The 27,816-nt window shown below is 37.9% G+C and overlaps 2 protein-coding genes across 7 annotated transcripts in view; both read left to right on the top strand.

Moving 5' to 3' along the window:
- The first annotated feature begins 89 nt into the window (after window positions 1-89).
- PMS2 (PMS1 homolog 2, mismatch repair system component) lies at window positions 90-13,664 on the top strand. Its single transcript, XM_030001535.1, has 15 exons — window positions 90-186; window positions 617-756; window positions 1,330-1,416; window positions 2,551-2,653; window positions 3,397-3,580; window positions 4,079-4,246; window positions 6,224-6,321; window positions 7,096-7,195; window positions 7,475-7,559; window positions 8,051-8,203; window positions 9,231-10,143; window positions 11,000-11,167; window positions 11,656-11,756; window positions 12,683-12,852; window positions 13,234-13,664. Exons 1-15 carry the CDS (start codon window positions 167-169, stop codon window positions 13,375-13,377), a joined length of 2,634 nt encoding a protein of 877 aa, XP_029857395.1. The 5' UTR covers window positions 90-166; the 3' UTR covers window positions 13,378-13,664.
- A 117-nt stretch (window positions 13,665-13,781) lies between these two features.
- Window positions 13,782-27,816, top strand: part of LOC115335601 (radial spoke head 10 homolog B2-like) — a 25,054-nt gene continuing 11,019 nt past the window's right edge. For 5 of the 6 annotated variants that reach the window (XM_030001533.2, XM_030001528.2, XM_030001531.2 and 2 more), the window contains exons 1-17: window positions 14,810-15,431; window positions 15,608-15,937; window positions 16,657-16,732; window positions 17,003-17,071; window positions 17,276-17,449; window positions 18,502-18,587; window positions 19,274-19,394; window positions 20,272-20,448; window positions 21,151-21,292; window positions 21,785-21,906; window positions 22,372-22,561; window positions 23,310-23,421; window positions 23,506-23,585; window positions 23,690-23,838; window positions 24,700-24,807; window positions 25,881-26,057; window positions 26,840-26,968. In XM_030001533.2, the coding sequence (XP_029857393.1) occupies window positions 15,684-15,937; window positions 16,657-16,732; window positions 17,003-17,071; window positions 17,276-17,449; window positions 18,502-18,587; window positions 19,274-19,394; window positions 20,272-20,448; window positions 21,151-21,292; window positions 21,785-21,906; window positions 22,372-22,561; window positions 23,310-23,421; window positions 23,506-23,585; window positions 23,690-23,838; window positions 24,700-24,807; window positions 25,881-26,057; window positions 26,840-26,968 (2,166 nt within the window). In that variant the 5' untranslated portion in view covers window positions 14,810-15,431; window positions 15,608-15,683. Of the gene's footprint in view, window positions 14,074-14,809; window positions 15,432-15,607; window positions 15,938-16,656; window positions 16,733-17,002; window positions 17,072-17,275; window positions 17,450-18,501; window positions 18,588-19,273; window positions 19,395-20,271; window positions 20,449-21,150; window positions 21,293-21,784; window positions 21,907-22,371; window positions 22,562-23,309; window positions 23,422-23,505; window positions 23,586-23,689; window positions 23,839-24,699; window positions 24,808-25,880; window positions 26,058-26,839; window positions 26,969-27,816 lie in introns of those variants that run through there. The other variant, XM_041120135.1, reaches the window with a different exon arrangement.

Here is a 27,816-nt window from a genome sequence, read left to right as displayed (position 1 = left end):
GCTGCCGGCTCTGACTGGGTAGCCCCATTGACCAGTTGGTGCCAAGGGAGTTGGAATTTTGCTTGACACTGGCGGGCTCTTTTCTCCAGCGGCCAATGAGTGAGCGGGGGCGGAGCCTGCGGGGCGGGGATCCTGAGGCGAGGACGGCACGGCCCGCTGGGTCCCGATGGAGGCGGCGGCGCCCGGGTGAGCGCCTGCCCTGCGGCGGGCTGGAGCGGGGCCTGGCCCGGCCCGCGGCGGTGCGGGTCGCACCCCTCTTCTCCCGTCTTCCCTCTCCTGCCCTCCCGGGCCGCCTCTCCTCACAGGAGGCTCGGGGCCTCGCTCCCCCGCGGTGGGCCGTGCCCTGGCCGCTGGCGCGGTCGCGGCCTCCTCGGCCGCCGCTGGCTTCTCTGTTCCCGCCTCCCCTCCCGGCTTGCTCGGGGAGGCCTGTGGGGCTTCTCGGACGCTCCGCAATTGGATGCGGCCGCCCGGGGTATCGGTGTTTTCCCCCCTCGCCTCGCCCGTGGGTGCCGGTTGCCTTCGCTTGAGAGGAGCGGACGAGCGAGGCGCGGCGCGGCGAGCCTTGACCGGCCGCTTTGCACTACCATGTTTTTTCCTGTCCCTCCTCTCTTTCAAGCCTGCAGCCTGCCAAAGCCATCAAGCCCATCGACCGTAAGTCCGTTCATCGGATCTGTTCCGGACAGGTTGTGCTGAATCTTGGTACTGCCGTGAAAGAGTTGGTGGAAAACAGCCTGGATGCTGGAGCTACCAACATCGGTAACCTTTTCAACGTAGTTTCCTAAAATTTCATAGACTTCTGAAGTACTTCTTTTTCCTCTGTTAAAACAGAGTGCGTTTTAACAAATCTGTGCAAATACTTTCTATTTCGGTCAAGCATCTTTGCAGTGATTTTACATTGCGGATAAATAAAGCATTTTGATTGCCAGGCTCCAGCTGGGCTCCTAGAAGCATGTGATTTTGTCGGTTACTTTATTTGTAGCCCTTTTTGCCAAATAAGGTACGTGGCCTATACAGCAGTGGTGATTAGGCTCTGCTAGCTGGTGGCCTCAAGCTAGCAGATGCTCAAGGCAGGGTTGCAGTTTCCAGAGTTGCCAGGATGATAGCTCTTATAACTGTTCAGGCGAAAGTGCAATGAAGATCAACTGTCTGCAAGTACAGACTGGTTTGCGTTAGATTGCCCTAACTTTTGACAGCTATGAGGATTTTTTTGTTGTTCAAACTTGACATAGGAAACTGTTATCTGGTAAAGTCACTTTGTAGGACAAAATTAATGCTGAATACTGTGTATGAATGTACAGAATTAAAAGACTTTATTACTCAATTTTGTAGATATAAAACTTAAAGATCACGGAGCAGAACTGATAGAGGTTTCAGATAATGGAGATGGAGTGGATGCGGAAAACTTTGAAGGCTTGAGTAAGTTGAACCTATTTCATAATTTATATTTGGACATTTTGAAAGCATATTTTCAGTGAGAAAGCTTTTTTTTTTTTTGAACATATTTCCAAAGTTTAATCATTTCTGTCAGATACTTGGCTTTTACGTAATGCATGACCTGCAAGACTTGGGCAAAACTAGGCTGGACTTCTGTAGTGCTGTTGTGGTTATAGTTTTTGTAGCTCAGCAGTAGTCTTTGATTTGACTGCTTATTTAAGTGCAACAAAGAACAGAAATAATTATAGAAGAGAAACTCCTATAAATGTTCATTTAGACTCATTCGTGTTGAGTCATCAGTCACTGTTGACGGAGTCAAGCTTTGTGAAAGTGACTGCTTTTGAGAGGTGAATTATAACCCTGAATATTTGCTGAAAGTGAACTGACATTGCATGCCCAACTGTCAGATTTTCCATTTGCTAATTTTAAATTGCAGAAATGAGAGCAGAAACAATACTATATGATAAATGTAACTAGCCATTGCCACAGAAATACCCACTTTTTTTTTTTTCATATAATGAGTAGGGATCGCTTTCACCGTAGGTTATTACTCAGTAACTTTGTGTGTTCACAGTATGTGTATATGGTACATCAGAAACTCTTTCTCGTACTGTTGCAGGACAGTGAAAGTTCAGGAGTGCTGCTACTAACTCAGTTAGTTACCTGCTGACTAGTGCTGCACTGATTGTGTAGATTGAGTCCTCCTCAGCTGTGGTTGTAGTGTAATAGGCTTATACCTGTCCACTATATACCACGCACAGCACAGCGCTGCAGTCATTTTCTTGCAGGGCTAAATCTGGGACGGGTACATCAGTAGCAGAGGCAGGTACTGTGTACTGCTCCAAGGCATCTTGTAATGTGTATACCAATAATGCTGTGTGAATTTTGGGTGTAAGTATGGACTAACGGGTGTATCTAAGGATTTTAAAGAGATCTTGCTTATAGGAAAAGGAGAAAGGAAACATTAGGTATTTAATTATTCTGTCTCTAATAACTGTGTAAAATACAATGACTAATACAGAAGGTTTTTTGCTTCTTGATATGCATGCAAAAATCTATTTGCATAGACCAGTGTCACTTTAAAGTGAAATATATATTTTAAATATCTTTTTCCAGCTCTGAAACATTATACATCAAAGATACAAGATTTTTCTGATCTAATACATGTTGAAACATTTGGGTTTCGAGGTGAAGCTCTGAGTTCACTGTGTGCATTAAGGTATTTAATATTAAACTTCTTATTAGTTGAAAGTTACTATATGCACCAAAATAACCGAAACCAACTTTTCAGTTTACCATTATTGATAAAATGAGGCTTTGGAAACTTCTAGTTCCTTAATGTTAGGTCAATTTTGAGCAGTAGTTTGCATGACTTCCTGAGTCCTTTCCATCCAGATTTATTCTATGATTCTAAGCATGTGAAATTATTCTATGATTCTAAGTGTCTGATTTGTCCTTTTATGTATAAAATGTAGCGTTACTTAAGTATGCAAATCTTTGCAGGATGGAACTGTCTGTTTGCATAAGTGTTTGATCCTCTGACGTGAAGCACTATTATATCTAAGTGCTGTGTTTGCTAGGCTGTAACTCGTTAAAACTGTATTTAAACTCCTCCCAGACAAACTATACATTTGAAATGGCACGGCTTTTGTACACGGTTCTGTGCGTCAGGAATATTCAGGTGTTAGGTATTAGTATGAGGAATGTAGTGTGCGACAAAACCAGACTTTAACATTGCATTTTATAGGAGAAGAATGAAAGGGATACAAATAAAAATGTTTGTGTTGTAGCTAGGAAAATGTTACACTACTCTTCAGGTATGTTTTTAGTTGTTTGTGGTGAAGAGTTAATTTTAATTAAATTAATAGTATTGATGTAGTTTATATGCCTGATTAGGCCACGAGGAATGGATAAGAAAATGCAGTGCTGTAAGTAATTCTGTTGCCTCTTTCCCTCCATTAGTGATGTTACCATTTTTACCTGTCATAAGTCTGCAAAGGTTGGGACTCGTTTGGTATTTGATCACAATGGTAAAATTACTCAGAAAACTCCTTTTCCACGACAACAAGGAACAACTGTTAACATACAGCAGTTATTTTATACTTTGCCGGTGCGGCATAAGGAATTTCAAAGAAACATTAAAAAGGTAGGTTAGATCAGAAATTATTAATTCAAAGGAGTGTCATACCCCAGAATTTATGCACTCCTGAATGATACTCCATTCTCTGTAGAATACATTGATTATGTCAGACTGTTTTGTGCCTGTCTTATATCTTCATCAAATAAGAAAACAGTCTTCCTGTATGCTTTGCTCTTCTGTTTTGCAATGGTTGGTTTTAGAGGTACATTCTCAGACTTTCAGATTTTGAAAAGAACCAATATCATGATCACTGTTGTGTATTTTAAAATCAGGGACTGCTGTGTTATGTCTAAATATCAATCTTGTAAACATGCAGTTTGTTTTTAAGGACACTATTTTTCACTTTTTTTTTTTTTTTTTTTAATTTACTTTGTAAAGATTTAAAAAAATATTACCACCACCCCCTTTTTGTGTTATCTGCAAATATTGAATGTTTTGTTTATAATTTTTTGTTTTAAAAAGAGACATTTCATATAAATGTGAACTTTCTTTTTTCTTTAATAGGAATATGCAAAAATGGTCCAGGTATTGCAGGCATACTGTATTGTTTCAAAAGGAGTGCGGATTAACTGCACTAATCAAGTTGGCCAAGGGAAAAAAAGCTCTGTGGTATCAACTACTGGAAGTCCTAGTTTAAAGGAAAATATTGGAGCAGTGTTTGGGCAAAAACAGGTATTACTTTTCTTATTGAAAAGAAAGATAATATAGCTGAATAGAGAGATTTTTAGTATCTAATAAATAGAGGGGGTATAGGAAACCTTTAAAAACCGTAAGAGGATGGAGCATGTGCTGGCTTCTAGCACAACCGACAGGTTGAAAAAGGAGAAACAGTTCAGCCTCCACGGATTCCCTTGAAGTTTCTAAATCTGCTTAGAGATGTTTTGAAGGAAATTATTTAGGAGAAAGCGTTACTGCTTAATATCTCTCTGAAGCCAGTTTATGAGCTGTTATGCCAGCAAGCCTCTGGAGGTTTGTGCTTTCAAAAAACAGTATGGGCACCAAGGTCTGTATGTCACAAGAACAAGCCATTTAAAAAAAATCATAAAAATGTTGTGTTGTGAAAGTCTAATTGGGGAACAGAAAACTGAGGTGTTTCTAGCTTTTTCAACCTCTTCCTGTGAAACTAAGTTTCATTAGTGTTCTGGTTAACCTAGAGTTTAACCGTTAATGGGATTGCAGTCAGCCCTTGTAGAGGTATGGACTGTGACGCTTTCTAAATAATAGCTACAAAAATAGTTGTTATCCTCTAGAAGAAAGCAAAGATGAAAAAAAGCATAAAAACATCCTTCCTACAACCGTATATTACAACCATCAGGAATATTGAGTGGTTGACAGCTGCTAGTTGTTGATAAGCTCTTCCTCCCTTCACAGTGCCCATACAGAGATTTCAAAGCCTGTTCATGCTGTGGCTGAAAGACTAGATGAAAGATGGAACTTTGTCTTGCCACATAGCAACAAGCATAGCTAAAAATTCAGTGTTGTCTGAGGTGGTGGCTTAACCCCAGCTAGCAACTAAGCACCATGCAGCTGCTCACTCACCTCCCTTACAGTGGGATGGAGGAGAGAATCAGAACAGTAAAAGTGAGAAAACTCATGGGCTGCAATAAAGACAGTTTAGTAGGTAAAGCAAAAGCCACACGCTCAAGCAAAGCAAAACAAGGAATTCATTCACCACTTCCCGTTGGCAGGCAGGTGTTCAGCCATCTCCAGGAAAGCAGGGCTCCATCACACGTAACGGTTACTTGGGAAGACAAACACCATGGCTCCGAACGTCCCCCCTTTCCTTCTTCTATATGCTGAGCATGACATTGTATGCTCTGGAATATCCCTTTGGCCAGTTTGGGTCAGCTGTTCCAGCTGTGTCCCCTCCCAACTCCTTGTGCCCCCCCAGCCTACTTGCTGGTGGGCTGGGGTGAGGAGCAGAAAAGGCCTTGGCTCTGTGTGAGCACTGCTCAGCAGTAACTAAAGCATCCCTGTGTTATCAACACTGTTTTCAGCACAGATCCAAAACATAACCCCATACTAGCTACTGTGAAGAAAATTAACTCCATCCCAGCCAAGACCAGCACATCTGAATAGAATCTTTAGTTTATAGCCTGCATATATAATATCAAATATTTAAATGTAAAACCAGTAGAAGATGCTCTAATGACAGAAAAATAATAGTGGCATGGCTGGGAAAATGTTTGTGATAAACATACCTGTACTTAGGCAGCTTGTGATTCAAATAACATCTTCTTTCAAAAGAAACTTCTATTATTCTTTTTGCCTTTTGTTTTTGCATAGAACTTGATTAGGTCATATGTATGTAGCTGGAGAGTCCAAATTGTGTCAATCATTTTGTTGTTTTGTGTACATTTTAAAGTAAGGGGCTGTGAAATAACTAAGGCAAAAGTAGTGGTATCAAAAGATGAGAACAGCCATTCATTAAGGCATTGTTTCTGTTTCTCAGTAAGCAGTGCTACTGTCTTCTAGTAGGTTTGGGTATTTTAAGTATTTGACTTGGTCAGCAAACTTGAAAAAACCCACCATTTTATCAAATAGATTATAAGGCCAACAACAATAAAATAAAAGGAAAAAATCTATACAAGTTTAATGTTTCACTCCCTTCTGTTTTGTTTTTTTTTTTGTTTTTTTGGTTTTTTTTAGTTACAGAGCCTCCTTCCTTTTGTTCAGCTACCTCCTAATGAAGCTGTTTGTGAAGAATACGGACTCAACACTACTGACATGCCACAAAATCTTTACAGGTAATTAGAAAAGTACAAACCACTGTTGCCAGTGGCATTTTACCATAACCCAAAATGTAAAAAAAAAAAAAAAAAAAAAAAAAAAAAAAAAGTGTGGTTGTTAATAGTATTAAAAATAACTAAGAACAGCATAGTAGATATTAGTATACAGTTTGGGAAAGACCATCACTTGATTTAAAAAGTTCATGATGAGTGGGAAGAGCAAAACTACTATTTCTTGTGTCCTAGTTAGTTATATATTACTGTAATCTTCTGCTGAATGTCACCTTTGTCAGTGCTCTGAGTAATTGGACAGATGAATTGTATCCATTGTTTATACCGGTATTTCTTCAGTAGTGTTACTGAGAAATGATATAAGATGAATGTGAATCAGTTTGTGTAAATAAATAACCCTTCACTTTAAGAAAGTGTACATTTTTTATCTCTCACTACACATGAGATTGGCAAACGCATCAATATCTGACCAATGACAGTTCACAACTGACCTCTCTTCTTCTGCCTTCAGAGCAGAAAACTTACAAATGCCACCTCTTCTGAAATCAGAGTGAGCTACTTTTTCAATTGTCTGATGCCTTTTTGGCACTGAACATCTAGCCTTTGTCAGATAAGGAATTGGGAGAGGAAATACATACATGTATTTACTGATGCTGTATAATAGTGTTTCTTTTAGCCCCTTATAAAATACTCTTCCATTAAATATGCTCAGAGTCAGAAAAATTATTTTTGCTTTGCTCCTCCATTTTACCTTACTGTTATATTATTATTAATGAACAGTATTACAGGCTTCATTTCTCGTTGTGATCATGGTGTTGGGAGGAGTACAACAGACAGACAGTTTTTCTTTATCAACCAACGTCCATGTGATCCAGCAAAGGTGAGGTTGTTATTTTTCTAACATCACCAGTGCTGACTTGTTCAATATCCTCTGAAAACCACTGAATTAGTAGCTGATGCATATATTTGTGGCTTGATGCTGCAATTTCCTGTGTCTCAAGTTTTTGTCTTCATTGTATCTATCTGTGTGAAGAAAAGCTCGATCATCCAAGATATGATTTAGTATATTAGTTGTTTTGAAGGGGGTTGAATAACACATACTGGTGGGAAATAGAAGATAATGGTATTGACATTTATTGTTTTTTCACCTTCTCTGCAGGTTGTCAAGCTTGTGAATGAAGTTTATCACTTATACAATAAACACCAGTATCCATTTGTTGTCCTTAACATTTGTGTAGATTCTGGTAAGTTACAAGTAATTTTCAGTAACTTCAGTAAAGGCTATAACTTCATTGAGGAATAAATTGTATTTATATAGAGAATATTGTAATTTTTATCTGTATGACTTCCTGTACTGTGGCCTTTTTTTGATCTACAGTTGGTGAGGGAGAGATAGGGTCTAGCTGTGGTTCCACTTTTTTCCCCTCCACTTTTTTTGTACTCAGAAGTAACTTCTTAACCTCAAGTAATGAGAAAAAGGCTATCTTTTGGTTAGCTTAAAAACAAGAAAACTTGTATCATGTTATTGCACAGAATTAGCTTCTGTTTTATTTGCTGGAGTGTTGAGACAGTTGAAAGTTTAATTTGCAGACATACTGTGAATGTTAACTGTAGGTTTGGTTTTAGTCCTGTGAAATAAAAATGGGGGGTGAAAGGGCAGAAAACTTTGATCCAAGGGTGGAAATTTTTTTTTATTTTTCACCTATAATGTTGTTGGTTTTTCTTTTTTCTTTAGAGTGTGTTGACATCAATGTAACTCCAGACAAAAGGCAAATTTTACTTCAGGAGGAAAAGCTTTTATTAGCAATTTTAAAAACTTCTCTGATGGAGATGTTTGGTAGTGATGTTAACAAACTGAATGTCAATCACAAACTTTTGGACATTGCAGGTAGGACACAAAATGTGAAAGTTTTGTGTTTGATATATGGTAGAGAATTGAAAATGGAAAAATGTGTTTTTAAAAACTCAAAGAAGAAATGGAAGAAAATATCTGGCTGCAAACTGATATACCGTTCAGGGCAGATTTTTCATGTATTGCTTACATTGAAAGATTATTGACATATAATAAAGGAGGACTCTAAGTTACTAAGTGATTGTTATGGAAATTACGCATGCCAGCACAACATGATTTACAGTCAACTCTATGAGGGGAAAAAATTAAAACAAAATTAATTGATAATGCTTGAAAAAGATTTCTCCCAAGATATTGGAAGAGATCTGTTGTTTCCTTTGTTTAAATGTCCTTGAGAAAGAATGGTTAAGGTCTCGTACTCAAATTTCAGATTTCATTTATAAGTTTGTTGAATTTTTATTCTTTTATGATAACTACAGAAATTGCTGATTCTCTTGTGACTGTATAATCTTTCAAATTTGCTTTTCTGGGTTAACACCACCGCATCCTCCTCATTGCTTTCAACAGAACTTCTAATTTCCTTTTTTACTGACAGACTCAGTTGTAGCCTGATTCTTACTCTTATTTTAAATTCATCTTTAGTAAAATATGTGTCAGACTGACAGTCTGTGAGGCTGAAGTCCTCTAATAATCTACAAATTACATACACTACAAGTATCTATTCTGTCATCTCCTTAACACCTTGTCAGTGGCCTTTTATAGTGACCATTAAAGTGTAAGAGCAATTCACTTTTCATTGTCAGTCATTAGAGTTTTTTAATAATAAAAATAAACATGCTGAGTGGACTGATTGCTGTTCCAGTTTAAAAAGAGATTACAAATTCATTCACAGAAGTACCGTTAAGTTTCTTAAAGATGTTAACTGCTTGTCTGAAGCTTAAGGGCTCCTTTGAGGAGTTTGCTATTTTTCTACCTCTCTTTTCATTCCCTTTACCAAAGCACGTCATTTAATGTTTCCAGTTAACTTAGAATCTTGAAATCTTCTTTATTCTGGTTTTAACAGGCAACTTGAAGACGACACTTCCTGAAGAGACAGAAAAGCCTCAAGTAGAAATGCTGTCTGACTCTGAGACTGAAAATCCAAGTGGTGAAGGAAAAAGAATAATGACTCTTGCCAGATTAAGGGAGTCGTTCTCTCTCCATCAAGTGACAGAGAGTAATTTTCAAAGCCCTAAAAAGGTAAAACAGCAGCACAGCTCCTCTAGACAAATGTCACTTGATACCACTTTGAGTACTGTAAAGACTCAGAAGGCTGTCTTGAGTAACGAGTCTGAGAGCTGTCATAAGATGGACTCAAAGATGTCAATTCCATGCAGATATCTGAGAAAATTAGAAGATAATGCAGATTCTGGATTCTGTAGCACTTCTGAGTCAGATGCCGCATGTAGTACACCAGAAGCTGGGAGCTGCGTCAGTACAGAAAGTGTAATTAATCGTCCTGAAGAAGAATTCTGTAGCTCAGAAGAACAATTTCAAAATGAATGTCTTAAAACTGTTGGATGTAGTGAGAAATCATTGGAATGTGATGTTCAGGTCTTGGGCGCTGAACATAAGTTAAATCAAGTGAATGACTGGACTAATCAAAATAAGTTTTCTCAAGAAGCCAATAGTTCTTCCCCAAGAGTAAAATGTTTTAAAAGCAGGAGCTTTAGAAGTGAAGCAGATGACTTCAAGGCAGGTAAATGTCCTGAAGTGAAGAATACTGGGAACTATATGCCAAGTGTTGATGTACTGGTGGAAGTTAAAAAGAAAACCGTGCCACTTGAATTCTCAATGAAGGTCTTGGCAGAAAAGGTAAAAAATGTAATACAGCAACAACAGAAAAGTACAGAAACACAAAATTACAGAAGATTTAAAGCAAAAATTAGTCCTGGAGAAAATAAAGTAGCAGAAGATGAATTAAGAAAAGAGATCAGGTATTTTCACCTTCTTAACATATTGTATTCATCAATTAATACAAATAGTTAGGGAAGAATATAAGACCTGTCTTGGGGGATGGGCAAGAGGCTTATATCTACTTGTTAGTTTTGGATATATCTTTTATTTAACTTACGCCGTTAAAATGTCTGTTTGACAAGTTATTTTACCTGACGGAGCAGCCTTTTGAACTAAGTGCAAATGCACTATGGAAAAAGACACTAAAAAGGCCACAGACATAATAGATTTGGCTTGGTTGAGGCTTGTAATTTGCAGTGTAGTCAGAGAAACACCAAATTTCATGATGGATGAGAACGCACTGAAAAGACTCCATAACTCCTATTTCTCCCTAATGTGAATTTGAAATTTGGTGGCACATGGCTGTGAAAATAAGTTCCATTCAGGTGGTCACCGGACAATAAAAGTGCATGACTTGTTAATTTTGGATTAAAAAAAGTGTTAGGAAAGCCTTCTAATTCTGAAAAGAAGGCAAATATGTTAGCTGCCTTACTTCAAAACTGTGATGCTGCCTTCAGTGTTATTCAGTAGGACTGTCGCTATACTGCCCATTTCTAATTTTATTATCACCAGTGGCTGTATTTAAAATGGGAGAATCTTGAATGATTCCTGTCTTAATGATGGATTGTATTCTGCCAGAAATGACCTCATCAGTCAGTGGCAGATGCAGATAACTGTACTTTTTCACATTCATATCCTGCTTAAATGAGATTTTTTTTGTTGTTGTTGACGTGAAGTGTGTTCTGCAAGGGAGAAAAAGATGTTTTTAAGTTTTACAGTCTAGCATGGTAACTGATGAGGTGTAATTTATAATCTGTTTATATTTTCTATATACAGTAAAGAAATGTTTGCAAAAATGGAAATCATTGGCCAGTTCAATTTAGGGTTTATAATAGCAAAGTTGAATTCTGATCTTTTCATAATTGACCAACATGCTACTGATGAGAAGTACAACTTTGAGATGTTACAACAACACACTGTTCTTCAAGGTCAGAAGCTGATAGCGTAAGTATTTTCAGTGTTTTAACAATAATAATTTTTAAGTTTCATTAAGTGTTTCAGAAGGATGTCTGTGATTATACTTATGTAGCATTTCACACATTCAAAACACCTAAGACAAAAGTTGGTTTTATATCCTGTGTATCAAAGAGATAATTTTCACATGAAAAATAAATTCCACAGATAGTCGTAGCTATGCAGTAAGTCAGCGGTCAAGCAGATTTCACAGTGGGCTTACACGGCAACCCACAGTTTTGTAAGCACGGTCATACAGTGAGGATATTGGAGACTGCTGTTGCAACAAGGAGTGCTGCCCAACCGATTTAACTGTGCAGAGTAAACTTGGAAGTGATGTGTTCAGTAGTGAGGGGTTTTTTTAACAAAGTGAAATGTTTTAATAGAGAGCTCTGTATTAGTATCTCTACATTGCTTCTGAAACTTAAGTGGTCTGCACTATGTGCCTGTGCAATACCATATTTTTCTCTCTCTTTCAGGCCTCAGAATCTCAATTTAACAGCTGTAAATGAAACTGTATTGATTGAAAATGTGGAAATATTCAGAAAAAATGGGTTTGATTTTGTCATAGATGAAAATGGTGAGTTTGGGCTAGAATTACTGGAAGTAAAAGAAGTTCAACAGTTTCATCTCATTTATTATGTAAAAATCTCTTTGGCTAGATTATCAGAAACTTCAAAATAATATGCATTGTGGTGTATGGTTTGTTTGGTTTTTAACACTTATGATTCTGTGGTCTCTTTGCACTATTTAACAGAACATTGTAGAGTATCTCACCAGCCTTCTGTAGAAGTTTCTGAAGACTCTTTGGAGTCACTGTTTGACTGGATGTGTATTATGTGGCTGGATGTGTATTTTCTGGATGTGTTATACTGGTACACTTGCAGGTCACAGCAGGGTTAGATGCAGGCAAATGATAAATCTAGTAACTTTAAATTAATAGATACCATTGGTAAATAATGTTCTTTGGTTTTCCTTACAGCTTTAGCATTGACTTGCTGTGTACTCTTGAGCGCATTGCCTAACCTGCAAGGTCCTTACTGTTTTCCTTACACAGCAAGAATAATGAAAGTGCTGTGTGTTACCACTTTGCTATTTGGGAAGTCACTACAGACTTTTTCCATATTCTTCATTCCAGAGTCTCCAATTTTTGCCTAAAATGTTATTAATTATCAATCTCTTACCAACAAAAAATCCTTAATTATTTTGTAATTGCATAACCTCAAAATAGCTTCATAAACCATTTGTTCTTTGAAATTGAAGGGTTTGTCAGAAATTAGGTCTATCTGCTTTCAAGTTTACAGGCAATTTTTTTTGTTCATGTTGAAAGGATATCTGCCATAGTTATCACTATGGTTAGTTAATAACATCCATCAAAAGACTAAACGTTTGCATATATGCAGGTTACATCATATTAATGTACCAAAGTATTTTCTCAATTTTTCTCTCAAGAAGTGGTAATTTCCTGTAATGCTCTTTTTTCATTAATTACTACAAATCTTTCAGCTCCTGTAACTCAAAGAGTTAAACTAATATCGCTGCCAACAAGCAAAAACTGGACTTTTGGTCCACAAGACATAGATGAGCTGATCTTCATGTTAAGTGACTGCCCTGGAGTCATGTGTAGGCCCTCCAGGGTCAGACAGATGTTTGCTTCTCGAGCTTGCAGAAAGTCTGTAAGTACAGCACTTGATGCTTGTTTTCAAATAAATACTGTATTTTCTGTTGTATTACAGGTGGCTGTATCTATATATGTTACAGGGGAAGTTTATTTACTATTGAGTGTCAACAGCTAATATCCTTTGTGTTGTTCCTTGTGTTTTTGTCTGGTGTAACTTGGGAAAAATACCTGGTAGTTTTTTATTTTGTTTCAGATTAGTGCGCTTACGAACATACTTAGCTGTATTTGCTCTTCTGTTCATTTTGTAGGTCTTTGTGCTTTTAATGCCTTGTACAGTATTTATTTGCTCTAGTAGCCGAAGTACTGCTCTTATCTGTGTCGGTTGTCATTATGGAGGAAGAAAATAATAATTGGGGTTTTTTGCTTTTACTTGCAGGTGATGATTGGAACTGCGCTGAATGTGCAGGAAATGAGAAAACTGGTCACACATATGGGTGAGATTGAGCATCCCTGGAACTGCCCCCATGGAAGGCCTACTATGAGACACATAGTCAGTTTAGACTTGATTTCACCAGAATAAGTTGGTTTCTGTTTATTAACATTTCCTATTTTAATTCTCGGTGATATTTTGAGCTTTTATCATGACTCTTATTTTGAGTAAAAAAATTTTAGCCGGTCTTCAAATTTGAAAACAATAGCACTTAAAGGCATTCAGCAGGGTTTCATTGTTATTCCTGTCAAGTCGTCAATATCAACGTACTGGAATTCTTGTGTAAATAATGTTTCTTTTATTGCAATTTACTCAATGTGTTACTTATTTTTGCAATCAAGACTTTTAAAAAATAAATATAAATGTTTATATATAAAGATCAAGAGTAGGTGAACCTCATTTATAGCAAATACACTGATTCTTAAGTGGAATGTGAATTTGTCTCTAGTAATGCCATAAAACAAACATTTAACTTTCTATGTTTCTACATCCTGTATATGGTAATTTTAAAGAAAATGTTAATGATATACAAGTGAAAATACTTTTTTTTTTTTACCTTATACTAAAGCTGGGTTTCATTAGATGATTCCTTCAAGCATTAATATTGCCTTTAATGATTAACTTACTGGTATTTGTGTTTAAGGCTGGAATAGAATAATTCATCTGGCTTATTTACTTTTAGTTATCGTTGTTCCCATCCATATTCCAAACATTTTTGTCAAGAACAGGGATTCCTTTTCTGAGAATGAAGGGTAAAAAGCTGTCTCACCAGGCACTGCCAATCAGGTCAGTCCAAATTCTCTCTCAGTAGCATCAAAATAGTTAGGAAATGGTCTTTTTGAATCAGAAACCCCTTAAAGCAAATAGCTAAGCTCTTCCACCCCTGTAGGACCAAGATTTGACCTAAGCAATCTTTGTGTGTGTTGGTGCCTTTTCCTTAGCACCTCCGTGCACCGCTCATGGCGCGGTGTGGCCGTGGTGCTGCTGCTGTTCCTCTGGCGCCCAGAGCAGCACCGGCCCCTTCTCTCCGCTCTGCGGCTGGTGTGGCGGGCGTCGGCAGATGCCGCATACACGTTGTCTGTCACCGTGAGTGGGAACGGGCCAAGTACCACGAATAAATTGTCTGTGTTCTGCGTGGAACATGTGCACCGCCTGCTACTCTGCAGCCGTGGTCTCTGCGTGTTAAAATGAACCCAGACAAGGCCGTTTCCCTCTCGTCCTGTGTAATGCGGCGTTAATCGCCGGACTGAAGCGCAAGGACAGGCTCTCCTCAGGGCCGGGCTAGGCTGGCTACTGGCGCGCTGCCCTCCGCGGGGCAACGGGGAGGTGGCTGCCCTGAACGCAGCGCGGGGCGTCCCGGGCACTGCGGAGGGGACCCGCCGCGGGATTTACCCCCGGCGGGGCTGTGCCCCGCCGGCGGGCGGGCTCGGCGCCGTCCCCGACGGGGACCGGCGGGGTGCCGCGGGGCGGTTGGTATGGTTACGGCAGCCATCGCCGCACTGCGGCTGCGCGGCGGCGGCGGTTGTGAGGCGCCGGGCGGCGGCGGCGGCCTGGGGCAGCGGGGGGGCTCCGGGTCTGGCGGGAAGAGCTTCCAGCACCGGGCTGCCCTCGCCGTCCCTCGCTGTCCCAGTCGGGCCCTTCGCGCCGTTGATCTGGTATTGTAACTGCCCGAGTGGAACGAGGCGTTGGCTGGAAGCAAGCAGTGGTGAGAACATGGCGGTTGCTTGAGGATGTCCCTGTCAGCCCTCGCCACTGCAGCACGGGCGTTTGGTTCTTGTTGTGTTACAAAGCAGCGATGATCAGTCTGTGAAATGAGTGGGAATTGTGATTACAGCTGTTCAAGTAGTCCTGTAACCTTCAAGTAGCTCTTAACTGGCAAAATGACTTTATAAACTCTGGTGATTATTCTGTGTTGTTCAATCCGCAGCTCGGAACTTTGCAAGCAAGTTAAATCAATAGTACTAGTGCAGCTGTGGCTTTCAAGAAACTCACCATACTCCTGTCTTTGAGAAATGGTTTTCAACTTTTCCACGTGATTAAATCTAGACACCTAAAAATCTCCTAGTAAAGACGGAGATCTCCATGTAGCAAAAGTAAAACTACTGACAACTTCTGTTGTCGTGGTTTCGATGGACCTCTTAGAGGTAATTCACAGGCAGAGAAGTAGCCTTGCGGTCTGCCTACCACAAGCTGAAACCATTGTCTTGAGGAACTGTTAATACAGAAATAACTTAAAATATGTGCATGTATAATAATTAAGTGAAGATTAATAATTTTTCATGTAGTTCACTGTTTTGATGGGGTTTTTTTAATCAAACAGATTATGGGGGAAGAAATCTTTACATGAGACAGTAAACGTTCTGAAAGAAAATACACATTGAGACAATACGGTAGTTATGGCAAAGGATAAGAAGAAAAATGGCAAGAAGGCAGAAAAATCTGTACGTCCTCCTATCCCTGCACAAGATACTACAGCTGAGAGTAGTTCAACGAAGCTGACAGATTTGCAGACCTTAATGAATGGAGTGGAAGAAACACAGGCAAATCCAGTGATAACGGATAAAGAACCAGAGGTGGTAGAGGAACCTCCAGTCCAAGATGTTCCTCAATACTATGAGGAGCCTATTCTTACTCAAGTTATTGTGAAAAGGTATGCTTGTTACAAATACATCAGTGAAGTCATGAATTCTTACTTAAGTATCTCTAGTATACCCAGTGTCATACAAACACAGATTCGATTCTTGATTTGAGGCAGTGAATCGGGTTATTCAGACCTAGTAGCCATCACACCTTACGAGACCGATACATGTGGAATTCTGCTGCCTTCTTGCATCCTAGAGTGTTGCTGGCACGCTCTGCCTGCCAGAAGCCTCATTCTTTTAGCTTGTTCACCTATGGTGAAGTTTTGACTAAGTATACAGACAGGTGGTGAAGCAAATGTAGCTATTTAATTTAATGTTCTGTTGTTGCTGCCTTTTAATGTTTGGTGCTGCTCATATCCCTTAAGAATATCCTAAACTGAGGAAGCAGGTGAATGGCAGTATTAACCAAATCCTTTCGTAGTTCAAGGGGGCTATATGTAATGTTTCATGTACTGACCAGGTTTACCTGGTTGTAAGCTACCGATGTCATTTGTTTTCTTAATTGAAAGAAATATGGGTTTGAGGCAACACAAAAATTACGTGAAATATTACAAGGAAGGTACAAAAAGTTGGAAATTTTGTTGTAGCTTGTTCTTCTACACAAGATGCAACAACTGGCCTATGTGTAGACCATGGTAAATCAAAGGTCATTTATTACATGTCTGCTGTGATTTAGGTCTACTGGCAGTGACTTGAAATCTTCATCTTTAGTTTGTTTTCCTTGTAGCTATGAAGGTGAAAAAGTCCATGGATTGTATGAGGGTGAAGGATTTGCATATTTTGAGGGGGGAAATACATATAAGGTGAGTGTATAAATTTAAAACCAAAGTAGTAGCGGATCAAGTTCTTTCTCTAGAACAGGCAGGCTCGCTCTTTTAATGTAGGTGGAGGTTGAGCACTCAGAATGTGTAAGCATTGAAAGCTCTGTTGGTTTCTGGCACTGAAACTCTTCATTTGAAACTAGTAGTTGGAGGGGAATTAATATGTAAGATTTCAGAAGAATGACAGTCACTGTAGACTTCAGTTGTGGTAAGAATAAATTTGCAAACGATGCTATTCTCTTCATTTTGAAGGGCATGTTTTCTGAAGGGCTTATGCATGGACAAGGGACTTACACATGGACTGATGGAGTGAAGTATGAGGTAAAGTGCAATTTTACTTACAACTGAACACACTTACAGCCAATTAGATGTGCAAATTCAAGGAAAGTAAGTTGCAGTAATTGATACAGTATGGGTGGCAAAGGCAGAACTATGTCAGTGATTTCAATCACAAGCCTGAGTTCTCCCAGATAGTTGGGGAACAGCGACATCTAGTTTTTTAGATGTTGTAATTTAATCTTTTAGGGAACATTTGTTAAGAATGTGCAGATGTTTAATGGCCGTTATACATGGAATGATGGCAGCATTTATGAAGGATCAATCAAGAATGGAGTTAGGCATGGATTTGGATTTTTCAGGAGCGGTACTTGTCCTGTTTCTTACATTGGCTATTGGTGTAAAGGCAAAAGACATGGAAAGGTAAGTAAGAACACCAAATGAAAGTGTGGTCTTGGGTGACTACCTTCTAGAACGGCAAGCACTCCTTGTGCAAACATTTTGCAAAAATGTTTTGTGCTGTTGCATGGTCTTACGCTATGTAGAGATTTGTTGTTCCTAAGGATCTTCTCTGAAGTTGTGAATGCTAATTAAAACAATTGAGGTGGGACCTTGTTTGTAGTAAAAGGGATGAGTGGTATCCTAAAAGAGTATGTGGTTTGTTCTTTATGCTGCTCTGAGCAAAGTCAAAACTGACAACTGCATCAGTAGCCACATAACAATGACAGAACAATTAGCTTCCCAGTAATGACAAAGTGATCCCACCTCCCAAATGTGTTAAGCCGACCAAGTTTGATAATTACAATTAAGACTGCCTTACCTAGTGTAAGTAACACCTAGGTCCAACTTTTCAAAGGCAAGTAGTGCTTTTATCTGTCTCCATTTTGTGCATCCAGATTGAGACAGTCTTCTGGGCCTGACATTTTGAAGACCGATGCTCAGCCTGTGAGGAAAATCCATTCTAATCGCATGTGGTTTTGTTCTCTGTCACTAAGAGACATTAAAATCACACAGGCTGCTGTGGATGGTCACCAGTGCAATGGTCTGACTAGTTTGTTCTGAGAGGAAGCTATCAGACAGAGAAAGACAGAACAATTAATGCTGTAGATCTACTGTTGGAAGTTGAATTCTGAATGGGTCAGAAAACTGATCTACCTCAGAGTGACTACTGTGATTAAATTGCCAAAGTTATCTCTCTGAAAGTATTTCCAAGTGGTTTGAGAAACATGTGGACTTTGATGTAATGTAATATGGTGGTTTTTTTTTTGAACACTTGGTCTTTTTTAAGGTCTTAACTAATATTAATCAAAAGAGGTTGCTTTTTTATTTAATTTTATCACTTCAGTTGCTTTCAGTACAGTGTCTCGAAGTGACTCTAAGTAAGAGTGTAACTACATGTGTCTTATTTGTATGTGATGTTTTATTAATGTAGAAGAATATTTAGGTATTTAAATTGACTATACTGTTTTTTTCAGGGTACCATGTATTATGATCAGGAACATACCTCTTGGTATTCAGGCGACTGGGTAAATAATGTCAAAGAAGGATGGGGAATGAGATGGTAAATGTGATAGCACTTGTTCTTACTGGGTTTTGGATTTTTTATTGTTTGGTTTTTTTTGTTTGTTTGGTTTTTTTTTTTTTTTTTTTTTTACAGGTGTTATCATACAGTTTCTCCTGTTTAAAATGGATACAAATGCTACCATTTCATAGTAGCGTGTACTTTCTGCAGTGGGATAAATAATTCTACAAAGTCCTTTAAAATAATAAAATAGACCTTCTCTATAACTTTATATTTTTATGTTGGTATATTTCTACTGAGTATTCCCAGAAAAGAATGTCTAAAGACAAAATCCAAAATCAGCCTTGGTAAACCACAAAACAACACTTGAAAACAAATAAACTTGATTAATTTGAACAGATGGAGCTGCTTTCATTAATAAATGAATTATTTATGGAATTATATATAAAAGAAATTTTGATTAGCTATGGCAAAGACTCTTTGGAAAAAAAGAACTGGTTAATATTTTTAGAGTGATTTGTAAGTTAAAAAGAGGAGGTAAACAGTGGGTACAGTTAAACCTCTCTATCCGTGTCACAGTCAGCCAACTTTCAAAGTAATGCTAATATTCATTGTTAATAAATGCTAAATTTATTAACAATGAGGTTTTGCATAAACCTTGCTTTCTTAAGATCCACTCAGAATTTAGTATGAATGAGTCATTAACTTTTATTGTTTTCTTGTAGTTATAAGTCTGGAAATATCTATGAAGGTCAGTGGGAGAAAAATGTACGTCATGGAAAAGGAAGAATGAGATGGTTGACAGTTAATCAAGAGTATATGGGACAGTGGGTGTATGGCATACAGGTATTAATTTCTTCCCCAGCAACCTCTTTAGTTCGGCTTCTGTCCATTACTCTAGTAAAACTAGATAGGGAGTTTTGTGCAATATCAAAGGAGTTTTGTATGATTTTCTGCCAGTTGAGATAGCAGAGGAGTGCTGTTTATTTTAAGTTGATTCTCAGGTTAGCAATATTCAAATTTTTAAAAAGCTTTTGACTTAGTCTTACAAAATCATAATTTAATTATCTAATAGAAAATAAAAAGCTTTTCCATAAAAAAAAGTTTTAAAAGTTAAATGTTTGTGACTATAATTAGCTTGAGATGTGATTTCAGCAGTGAGTATATGTGGCAATTTGCTTCTGTGTCACTGTGAAATATTATACCACACTATTCCCTCTTGTAAAAGTTTTATGATGGAAGGAGAAGATTTCTGGCATTTTCTGTTCCGGCCATTTATTATTCTGTTGGAAAAAGAATGTGAGCTACTTCCTCTGTCTTTTCACTCTGCATAAAATTGTCAAGAAGTCTAGCTTCTGGAACACGGTGGCGCTCTGTCTGGCATGACAGAGGTGTCTGAGGTGTTCCTCACCTGGCTGTTCAGCATTACAGTCAAAAGGCTTCAGGCAGGAAGGATGTCTTTAGGAATCCTGTTGGAAGAGCTTGCTGAAGTGTGTGTTGATTCAGTGTATCCTCTGAGCGGTTCTGCCATGCACCTTTGTAGAATATAGTTTTGTGAATGGTTTGAAGTACTACAGCTGTCAACTGGGTGCTCTTATTTGAGAGATTTGCCAACAGTGACTCTTAGGGATGCCTAGGTGGTTCCCCTTTTTACAAGTCTGAACCTGTAGCAATAGCAGCTCCTCTGGTGACATTCTTTTTTAAACACACAAATTTTTTTCAGCATGGATATGGCACCCACATATGGTTTTTGAAGAGGATGCCTGCATCTCAGTATCCTTTAAGGAATGAATACATAGGTGATTTTGTAAATGGGGAACGACATGGACATGGGAAGTTCGTGTATGCCAGTGGAGCAGTGTACGATGGTGAATGGGTTTGTAATAAGAAGCATGGCAAGGTGAGTATTGACAAGTAGTAAGACAAAACTGCAGACAACGCCAGAAGAGACTATTCTGCTCAGTACAGTGGATCTCTAGATTTCTGTACGGAAAACTACATCCAATTTGCATTGTGGATGGAATCCCAACATAAAGGACAGAGTCCACTGAAAGCAGGAGTCCTTCCCAGGACCTTCCTGGGCCACAGATTTGATTCTCTGGTTAGATGTATATTACGTCTATAAAGAAATAAGTTTTACTGTGGAGATTTTCAGTGCAATAGATGCATCTTGATTTTTGCAGTGGTTGGTCAGTATTTCACTCTTACACTGTGAGCTAATGGATTTCAAGCTATCCTTGCACAGAGATGTTCACACATTAACATACTGTTTTAAAAAAAATAGTGAGTGAAGCGCCACATACGCAAACTAAGGATTGCAAACAGTCTTTCTATATGGGGGGGGCGGGGAATGTTTTTTCCTGAAAATACATTTCAAAATCAATCAGATATGTAGGCAATTCTCATCCCAGCAGTGTACTCTAACAGATGACAAATTACTTTAGTAAAGAGGGTAGGAAAAATTGTTTTGCTTTATTTTCTCTCATATATTGCATTTTAGCCAAGATTCTTAAAAGGAAATTAGATTGAGATCATTAGTGTTATTTTTTCTGATCTTTGATTTATATTTATATTGAAATTAATCAAATTGATCTGTCTATAGGGCAAGTTTGTCTCCAAGAATGGTCATGTTTATGAAGGAGAGTTCGCAGATGATCATATAGTAGAATATCCTGCTTTTCAAGCAGATGCAATGAGTGCAAAAGAGCTGAATGCCATTTGCACAGGAAGTAATTTTGGCACTGGTAAGCAGCTTAAGAAAACAAATTCTACTCAGTTCACGGTGTTTTGTTCCTTTTTACTATAATGTGAAGCTATTTGTACTTACTCAAGAGCCAGACATATTTCTTCAAAGAACTTTGATAAAGATGGGCATTGTCTTAATAATTAATGACTTTTGTTCCCGTGCTTGTTGTTTTCTGTGCATGACACTGAGTGACACATCCACACTACATCTTGTAATGCTTTTGGAACAGTGTTGTCTGAAAGTTTCATAACTTACGTAATACCTGCGTTTCCTTTTGACTAGGGGTTGGAGTTGACAAAATTACTCTTCAGTTGTTATGCTGTTGATTATGAAATCTCTACTCCTCACTATAAAGGAGTCTATTATTCTCAGTTCGAAGTCAGTAAGATAAGAAGGAATAATGTATGTTTTATTTTCCTTCTGTATGTGTGTATATATATTTTTTTCACTTCAGTTTAGTTTGTTCTAATTTATTTTATTTGCATGGTAGAAAATATCGCCATCATTAATGGTTTAGAAAATACTTCTATTCTGGGATCAAATATTGAATTGGATATATCTTCACTGCTTGACTTGTTGCCAAGGGAAGACAGACATGAAGAACTGAAACAAGTAAGAGTCTACTGTTTGATATTTTCAGTTTTCCTCTGCAGTGTGTTTCATAATATTTATTTCTGGTTTATTTGTATTAAAGTAACTCTTTCCATTAAAGAATTTTTAAAAAATCTGAAGGCCATGAAAACAGAAAAGCAAAAAGAATTAATAGACAGTATTGCCTCTTCCTGAGCTTCCACTAGAAGACAATAAAAAATACATTAACATATCTGGAAGGGCATCCAGCAATTACCTTTAGCTATGGTGAGGTTTGTCTGCTGACAGAGACTAATGTATTTTTATCAGTCACCAGAAAATATGTATTATAACTACATTTGAGTAATGCTGTCATGAACACTTAACCAGGAATATGCTCTTCAAAGTTACAAGATCAAAAGCATTATATGCCCAGTTACAGGATCAATACAAGCTGATCCCTACTTGATGTGAGACAATGCTGAAAACATATCCTGCTTTATTTAGGTAGAATTTGCTGTGTTGAGGCATATTACAGAACTGAGAAGAGTTTACACCTTCTACAGTGGCTTAGGCTGTGATCATTCTCTTGACAACACCTTCCTCATGACTAAGCTCCAATTTTGGAGATTTCTGAAGGACTGCCACTTTCATCACTCCAACATAACTCTTGCCGAAATGGATCGGATATTGAGCGGTTTGTATTTCTGTTGATTGGGGTGTAGAATCTAGGAATTTTAATAGTAAGCTGTGGAGTGTTGGAGTGGCAAGTTCTACTGACAGCTCAACTCTGGTAGTTAAGTACCCCTGAGTGAGTACATCTGTGCCTGTGAGTTCTCAGTGGATCTGCTTCTCCAAGCACTTCAGGTGCTTAGGTGAGAAAATGCAAAATTAAAATACCACTTAAAAAATTGCTCTAAAGAGCCATCTGTTCAAGTATTGTATTCACCCCTGGTCTTGTCATTACTATTACATGTAGTTTTAAGAGATCTGAGAAGAAGTAGAAGAAACAAATATTTTTCTTTTTCTTTTTTTTTTTTTTTTTTCCCCCAGTGCTCTTAACTTTGGCTTGCATGTAGTATGTTTTTTTCTTCCATAGAGCCAGTTAATCAATCAATTCCATTTAGACCTGCAGTGGGATGCACTGCATTGTCCCTAGTATGTGAAGGGCTTAACTCCAACTTTGCTTCCCCTTTCATTCCTATATGCTGAGTGAATGCATTTCTAGAACCAGAGAATTTGATAAGATTCAGCTATAGGTGGACGGTTCTCCCTTGACCTGCTTGTTTGGAAGGGATGCTGTGTCTGGTCTGATTCTTCCAGGAGTGTTGTTAACACTGTGATAGGTAGAGGTGGAGAGGTTAAAAAAGTCCGACAAGTCAATATGCCTATAAGCATTTTAATGTACATGATAGCAATAGACACTTATTTTTTAAATTTTTTAGGTGATAAAACACCACTTGAGGAGATACATTGTCCACATGAGACTTTACTGTTCAGAACATTTTTGTCTTACCTTATTCGTCTAGCATTTCATATCTATCATGAAGAGCACAAGTAAGTTTCATCTTCTAGTGAAATTTATTTCAGTGTAATCAGTTTGAGTCTTCCCAGACAAGAGTATTTTTGTTTCAACTGTAGAGAGAAAGGTCCTTATCTGCATAAGTGTTTCTTAGAAATGATGTCCAGGAATGTTATTCCCACCGCCTGTTGTATCCAAGGTAAGTAATGGTATTTCTTTTGTGCTGTGCAGAATTCATCAGTTAGTACCATGTACATCACAGTTTTATTGTAACGGTTATTTTTTCCCCATTAATTTTTAAAGGTATCTTATTTTCTGAAGAACGATGTACAGTTTTTGCCATGAGCTACATTGACAAATGTTGGGAAATATACAGAGCTCTTTGTAGACCGAGTACCAGACCTCCATTTGAACCCACGATGAAAATGAGGCACTTCCTTTGGATGTTGAACGTAATAATCTAATTTTTTTTTTTTATTTTGTGTGATTAGATGTGCTTTATTTGTTCAGTTTATATGACCATTTTAAAATAACTCCTTTTAAATATGACTCTATTTAAAATAACTTCTGCACAGTTGAAAAGTTTAAAAGGTAGGAGCGATGTTATTTGTACAAACTGTCCAACAAACATTAAAGGGACAGTTGTTCTACAGGAATTATTTATGTATTTTTGCAGGATTGAATTCTGATTTTGTACTTGATCATTTCAAATAATCAAATGTTAGACAAATGTGTTTTAAGCGAATATAAATATTTTTGCTAGCTTCCCCGCCCCCATCCTGTAAAATGTATGTACGAAAATGTCTTACTGGTAGAACTCAAAGACAGACAGCTTTTGAAATAACACAGTAAACCATTTTAATAATGTATTAATTTAATATACTGGAAGATGAACATGCAATTCTTACTAAAATTCAGTAATTTGGGGACAGATCAAGATTACACTGAAGCTAGGGAACAATTCCCATTGATATGACTGGCTTTTGAGTCACTGTCACTTTAAATGCAAGCCTTTTTTTCATGAAAAAAATTAATAAAAATATCAGATGGCAAAATTGTAAAAATATTTTTTTTATTATTTATTTATTTATTTATAAGCTTTCACAAGTCCTTTCTTAACACTGTTATTGCAGTCTAGGGAAAATTCCCATTGACTTCAGTAAGGCCAGAATTTCACTCTGTCATTAATTATGTACATGGAAATAAAATTTGAAAGCACTAGAAATTTTGATACAGGCTTTAAAGGGAGTTAGATTAGGTCCATGTGGGAATGCCTTAAGTACTATTAACATGTAACATTTACACTTACCCAGGATTTTAAACTTCTCAGCAAACAATTAACTGCTTCAAAACTTGTGGAAATACTTGTCAAAGATGGTCCCTCTCTACATGATAGCAGTAGTACCAACCTGGAGCCAGAGGTGTGTATGAAAAAACCTATCATGGTTCATTGCTACAGGAACAATTAAAATTCCTTTTAAAAAAATGCTGCAAATACTGTCCTAACTGCTAGAACAGGAGGAAAAATAATTAATTTATTCCAAAAAAATAGAGTGAAAACTTGAGCCTCTATTTTTGTCTTCCTTTGTTCTGCCTATATCTTCTAGTTTAGCTCACGTACTTCTATGTTTTTCTTATGTTACCCTTCTTAGTACAGTCTCAGCATACCCGACCATACAGATAGTTCCTTAAGAGTGCCGTAACCCAGAGGGTGAAATACCATTTCCAGGAGACTGCTGCTAGTAATAGTTCTGTCTGTGGGGCAGTTACCTGACAATATGTGTATACGGTGATTATACAGGGATGAATCTCAGCGGTTCCAGCTGCTGAGGCATGCACTGGAAATGTTAAGATAGGTCAGTAATTAAGATGTGAACCTGCTGGTCCTGAAAATCTGGTGTTCCAAGAAACCTGATTAGGGACATGTGAAGTGCTGCCACCTCAGTGAGGTCCAACAGTGACTATAGAAGACACTTGTGCTGCCTGACAGCTGGCCTGCTATAGAGGATCTTCACCCTTAAAGAATTAGCTCTTACTCAGCGATGCTAAATGGCATAATCAAATTTATTGCTTTAAACAGTATCTGATAAACTGAACACACAGTGTAAGTCTTACTAAGGGATTCGTTATACACCCATTCTTGGTGTTTCTGGAAGCATCGTATGCAATTAAATGTTAAGGTAATAGCAATAGTTGTGTGTTATTTGTTAGAGAAATTTCTCATAGCTCCAGATACAGAAAAAAATCTATGCAGTATTTTATTTCAGTATGACTTCTATAAGGTGTAACACAGTATATCACCTCCTGAATTTTTTGAGTTTTGGCTGTTTTCAATTTTGCTTCAGAAGAAGGGATGTTTGACTAGGTAAGTGAGGCCAGCTAGGCTTTACAAACAATTGTGTTTGAGTTCTTTGCTTGCTCAGGTACATATGCCTGTTAATGAAGGGATTTTTGCAAAAATAATTAATTAATTACTGTGTGTGTTTTACTCTAGTTGGTTTTTCTTGAATTTGTTGAAGCTCTTCTTGATTGTGCATTGGTGTATGTTACCAGTGATATGATTAAAGAGCAAGTAGCTCGTGATAATCAGAAGAGAAGTAGCTTTAGAATCGAGGGCCTCTCCGAGGGAACCACAGATGTGTCTCTGTACCCAGAATATTCTCTGTCCCAGGTAAAGTTGATGCAGACCGGTTAATGTCTACTTAGAGGGTGAAGTCAGGCCCTGCAAATGTTCTACGTTTCCTGAACATAGAAAGCAATTTCCTCTTTTTGCATAAACAGTCATTTGATTGGGTCCTTCTGCTTTTTTCTCTTTGTTGCTACCTTAGATTGTAACATCAGTATAGATAGTTTTAGCGCATTTGCACATTTTCCTATACACCTATAAATACACATAAAGTACTTGCAAGTCTGCTGGTGGGGAATTGACAAATGGGTTGACTGGTGGAAGACATGCCTCTCCTACTTTAAGTCGAATGTCTAAAATTGCCCTGTAAAAATGGCATTGGAGTTGTATGTAGCAAGACTTGCTGTTGCTCAGCAGTTAAGCTATGCTCTTTTCTTTTTGCTAAACTTTTGAATAAGAATTTTGTAGGTTGTAAGATGCTGCCTGTGGTGCAATTTAGATGCACAGAGTAGTTGAAGGCATGAATTAGAATTGTTAATATTTGGAATTATGCACAAGATGAAAGTATTTTTATTAGTTCAAAGAGCACTCACAAACACCTAATTTCACAGTCTCTGTAAGCCAGTAGTGCCACTGAACACGACTTCCCATTCTCTGGCCAATTGTTCCCATCCTATGGAACCCATTCCCTTGCATCACTGCAAGCATTAGTGCAGTTGCACAGTGAAATGGTCCAGTTAAAATAGTCAAATTTTCCAAGACCAAAAGAAAATCTTGATTTAAAATGTACTGAACATAAAATTCTTCTTGTGTTTACTTTTTATTAGTGCACGTACAGAAGTATAATTGGTGCAGACATAAACGATGACATTTCTGAGGCAGCTGAGCTTTACACTTGCTCATGGTTGTCTTCAAGTGAAAGTGTCATATCACAAGATGAAATAGAGAAACATGAGGTATGTAAAAAGCCTGCACTGAAAGATGGAGCAGAGGGGTTGCAATTCATAGGTGACAGAGTAGCCAAGGTAGTTTTAAGTTTTGAAAGGGACTAGAATTTAATATTAAATACAATGTGTTTTCATTCCTGGATGCATGTATGAGCCTAGAAGTGGTTTTATTTATTAGCAATTTCTATTGCTAATAAAAGCATTTGCTTCCACACATACACTCAGCTATTGTTATTGAGAATATTGGGTGGTATCTTCTACATTGACTAAAATGGTGAACAAAGCTACAGTTTATCTTTATTTGCAAGGCAGGGAGTGAGAGGCTAAGTGGGCAGAGAGATTTAGAAGCACTGGGGAAGGTAACTGTAACACAATTCTTCCAGCAAACTTTTCTCCTTAACTGCCTTTACAATTTTGTACCCAATGTATGACTATAATGAGATTCTTGATATTCCAAGAGCAAATACGTTCTGTTTGATCCCTGTGATTTCAGGGTAGGATAGTAAGGATTACTGTTTTGCACTGGAATTGTGGAAATCAGACAGAGAATTTGGGAACTTCCGGACTTTTGGAAAATAAACCAGCCCTTAAAAAACAGAATCGTGTTTGACTTGAGTTTTTGTGAGACTTTTACTGTCACTCGTCTGAAAAGAGTGGCATCATCAGGCTGCAGAAGATGCTTGGGATGATAGTTGGAAAGATTTCAAAGCATCCTCCTCGGATATCCTCTTGAATGTTGTTCTCTCATTTTCACTCAGTATAATTCCTGGAGTATATTCTTATAGTTAGGAATAGAAATTCATTATTGTTTCCTTGGGAGCAGATGAATAATAATATGTAGAGCAACACGTAAGAAC

This window comes from Aquila chrysaetos, chromosome 25 (genome assembly GCF_900496995.4).
Source record: "Aquila chrysaetos chrysaetos chromosome 25, bAquChr1.4, whole genome shotgun sequence".
Taxonomy (NCBI): Eukaryota; Metazoa; Chordata; class Aves; order Accipitriformes; family Accipitridae; genus Aquila; species Aquila chrysaetos.
The sequence above is the reverse complement of the archived record's forward strand: the minus strand, read 5'-3'. Positions and strand labels throughout refer to the sequence as shown.

Excerpts from the sequence above, each read along its gene's own strand:
- PMS2 (XM_030001535.1), top strand. The coding sequence starts at position 167 with ATGGAGGCGGCGGCGCCCGG. Across the intron at positions 8,204-9,230 it reads CAAACTTTTGGACATTGCAG|GCAACTTGAAGACGACACTT; the intron begins GTAGGACACAAA and ends TGGTTTTAACAG. Across the intron at positions 10,144-10,999 it reads GAATTAAGAAAAGAGATCAG|TAAAGAAATGTTTGCAAAAA; the intron begins GTATTTTCACCT and ends TTCTATATACAG.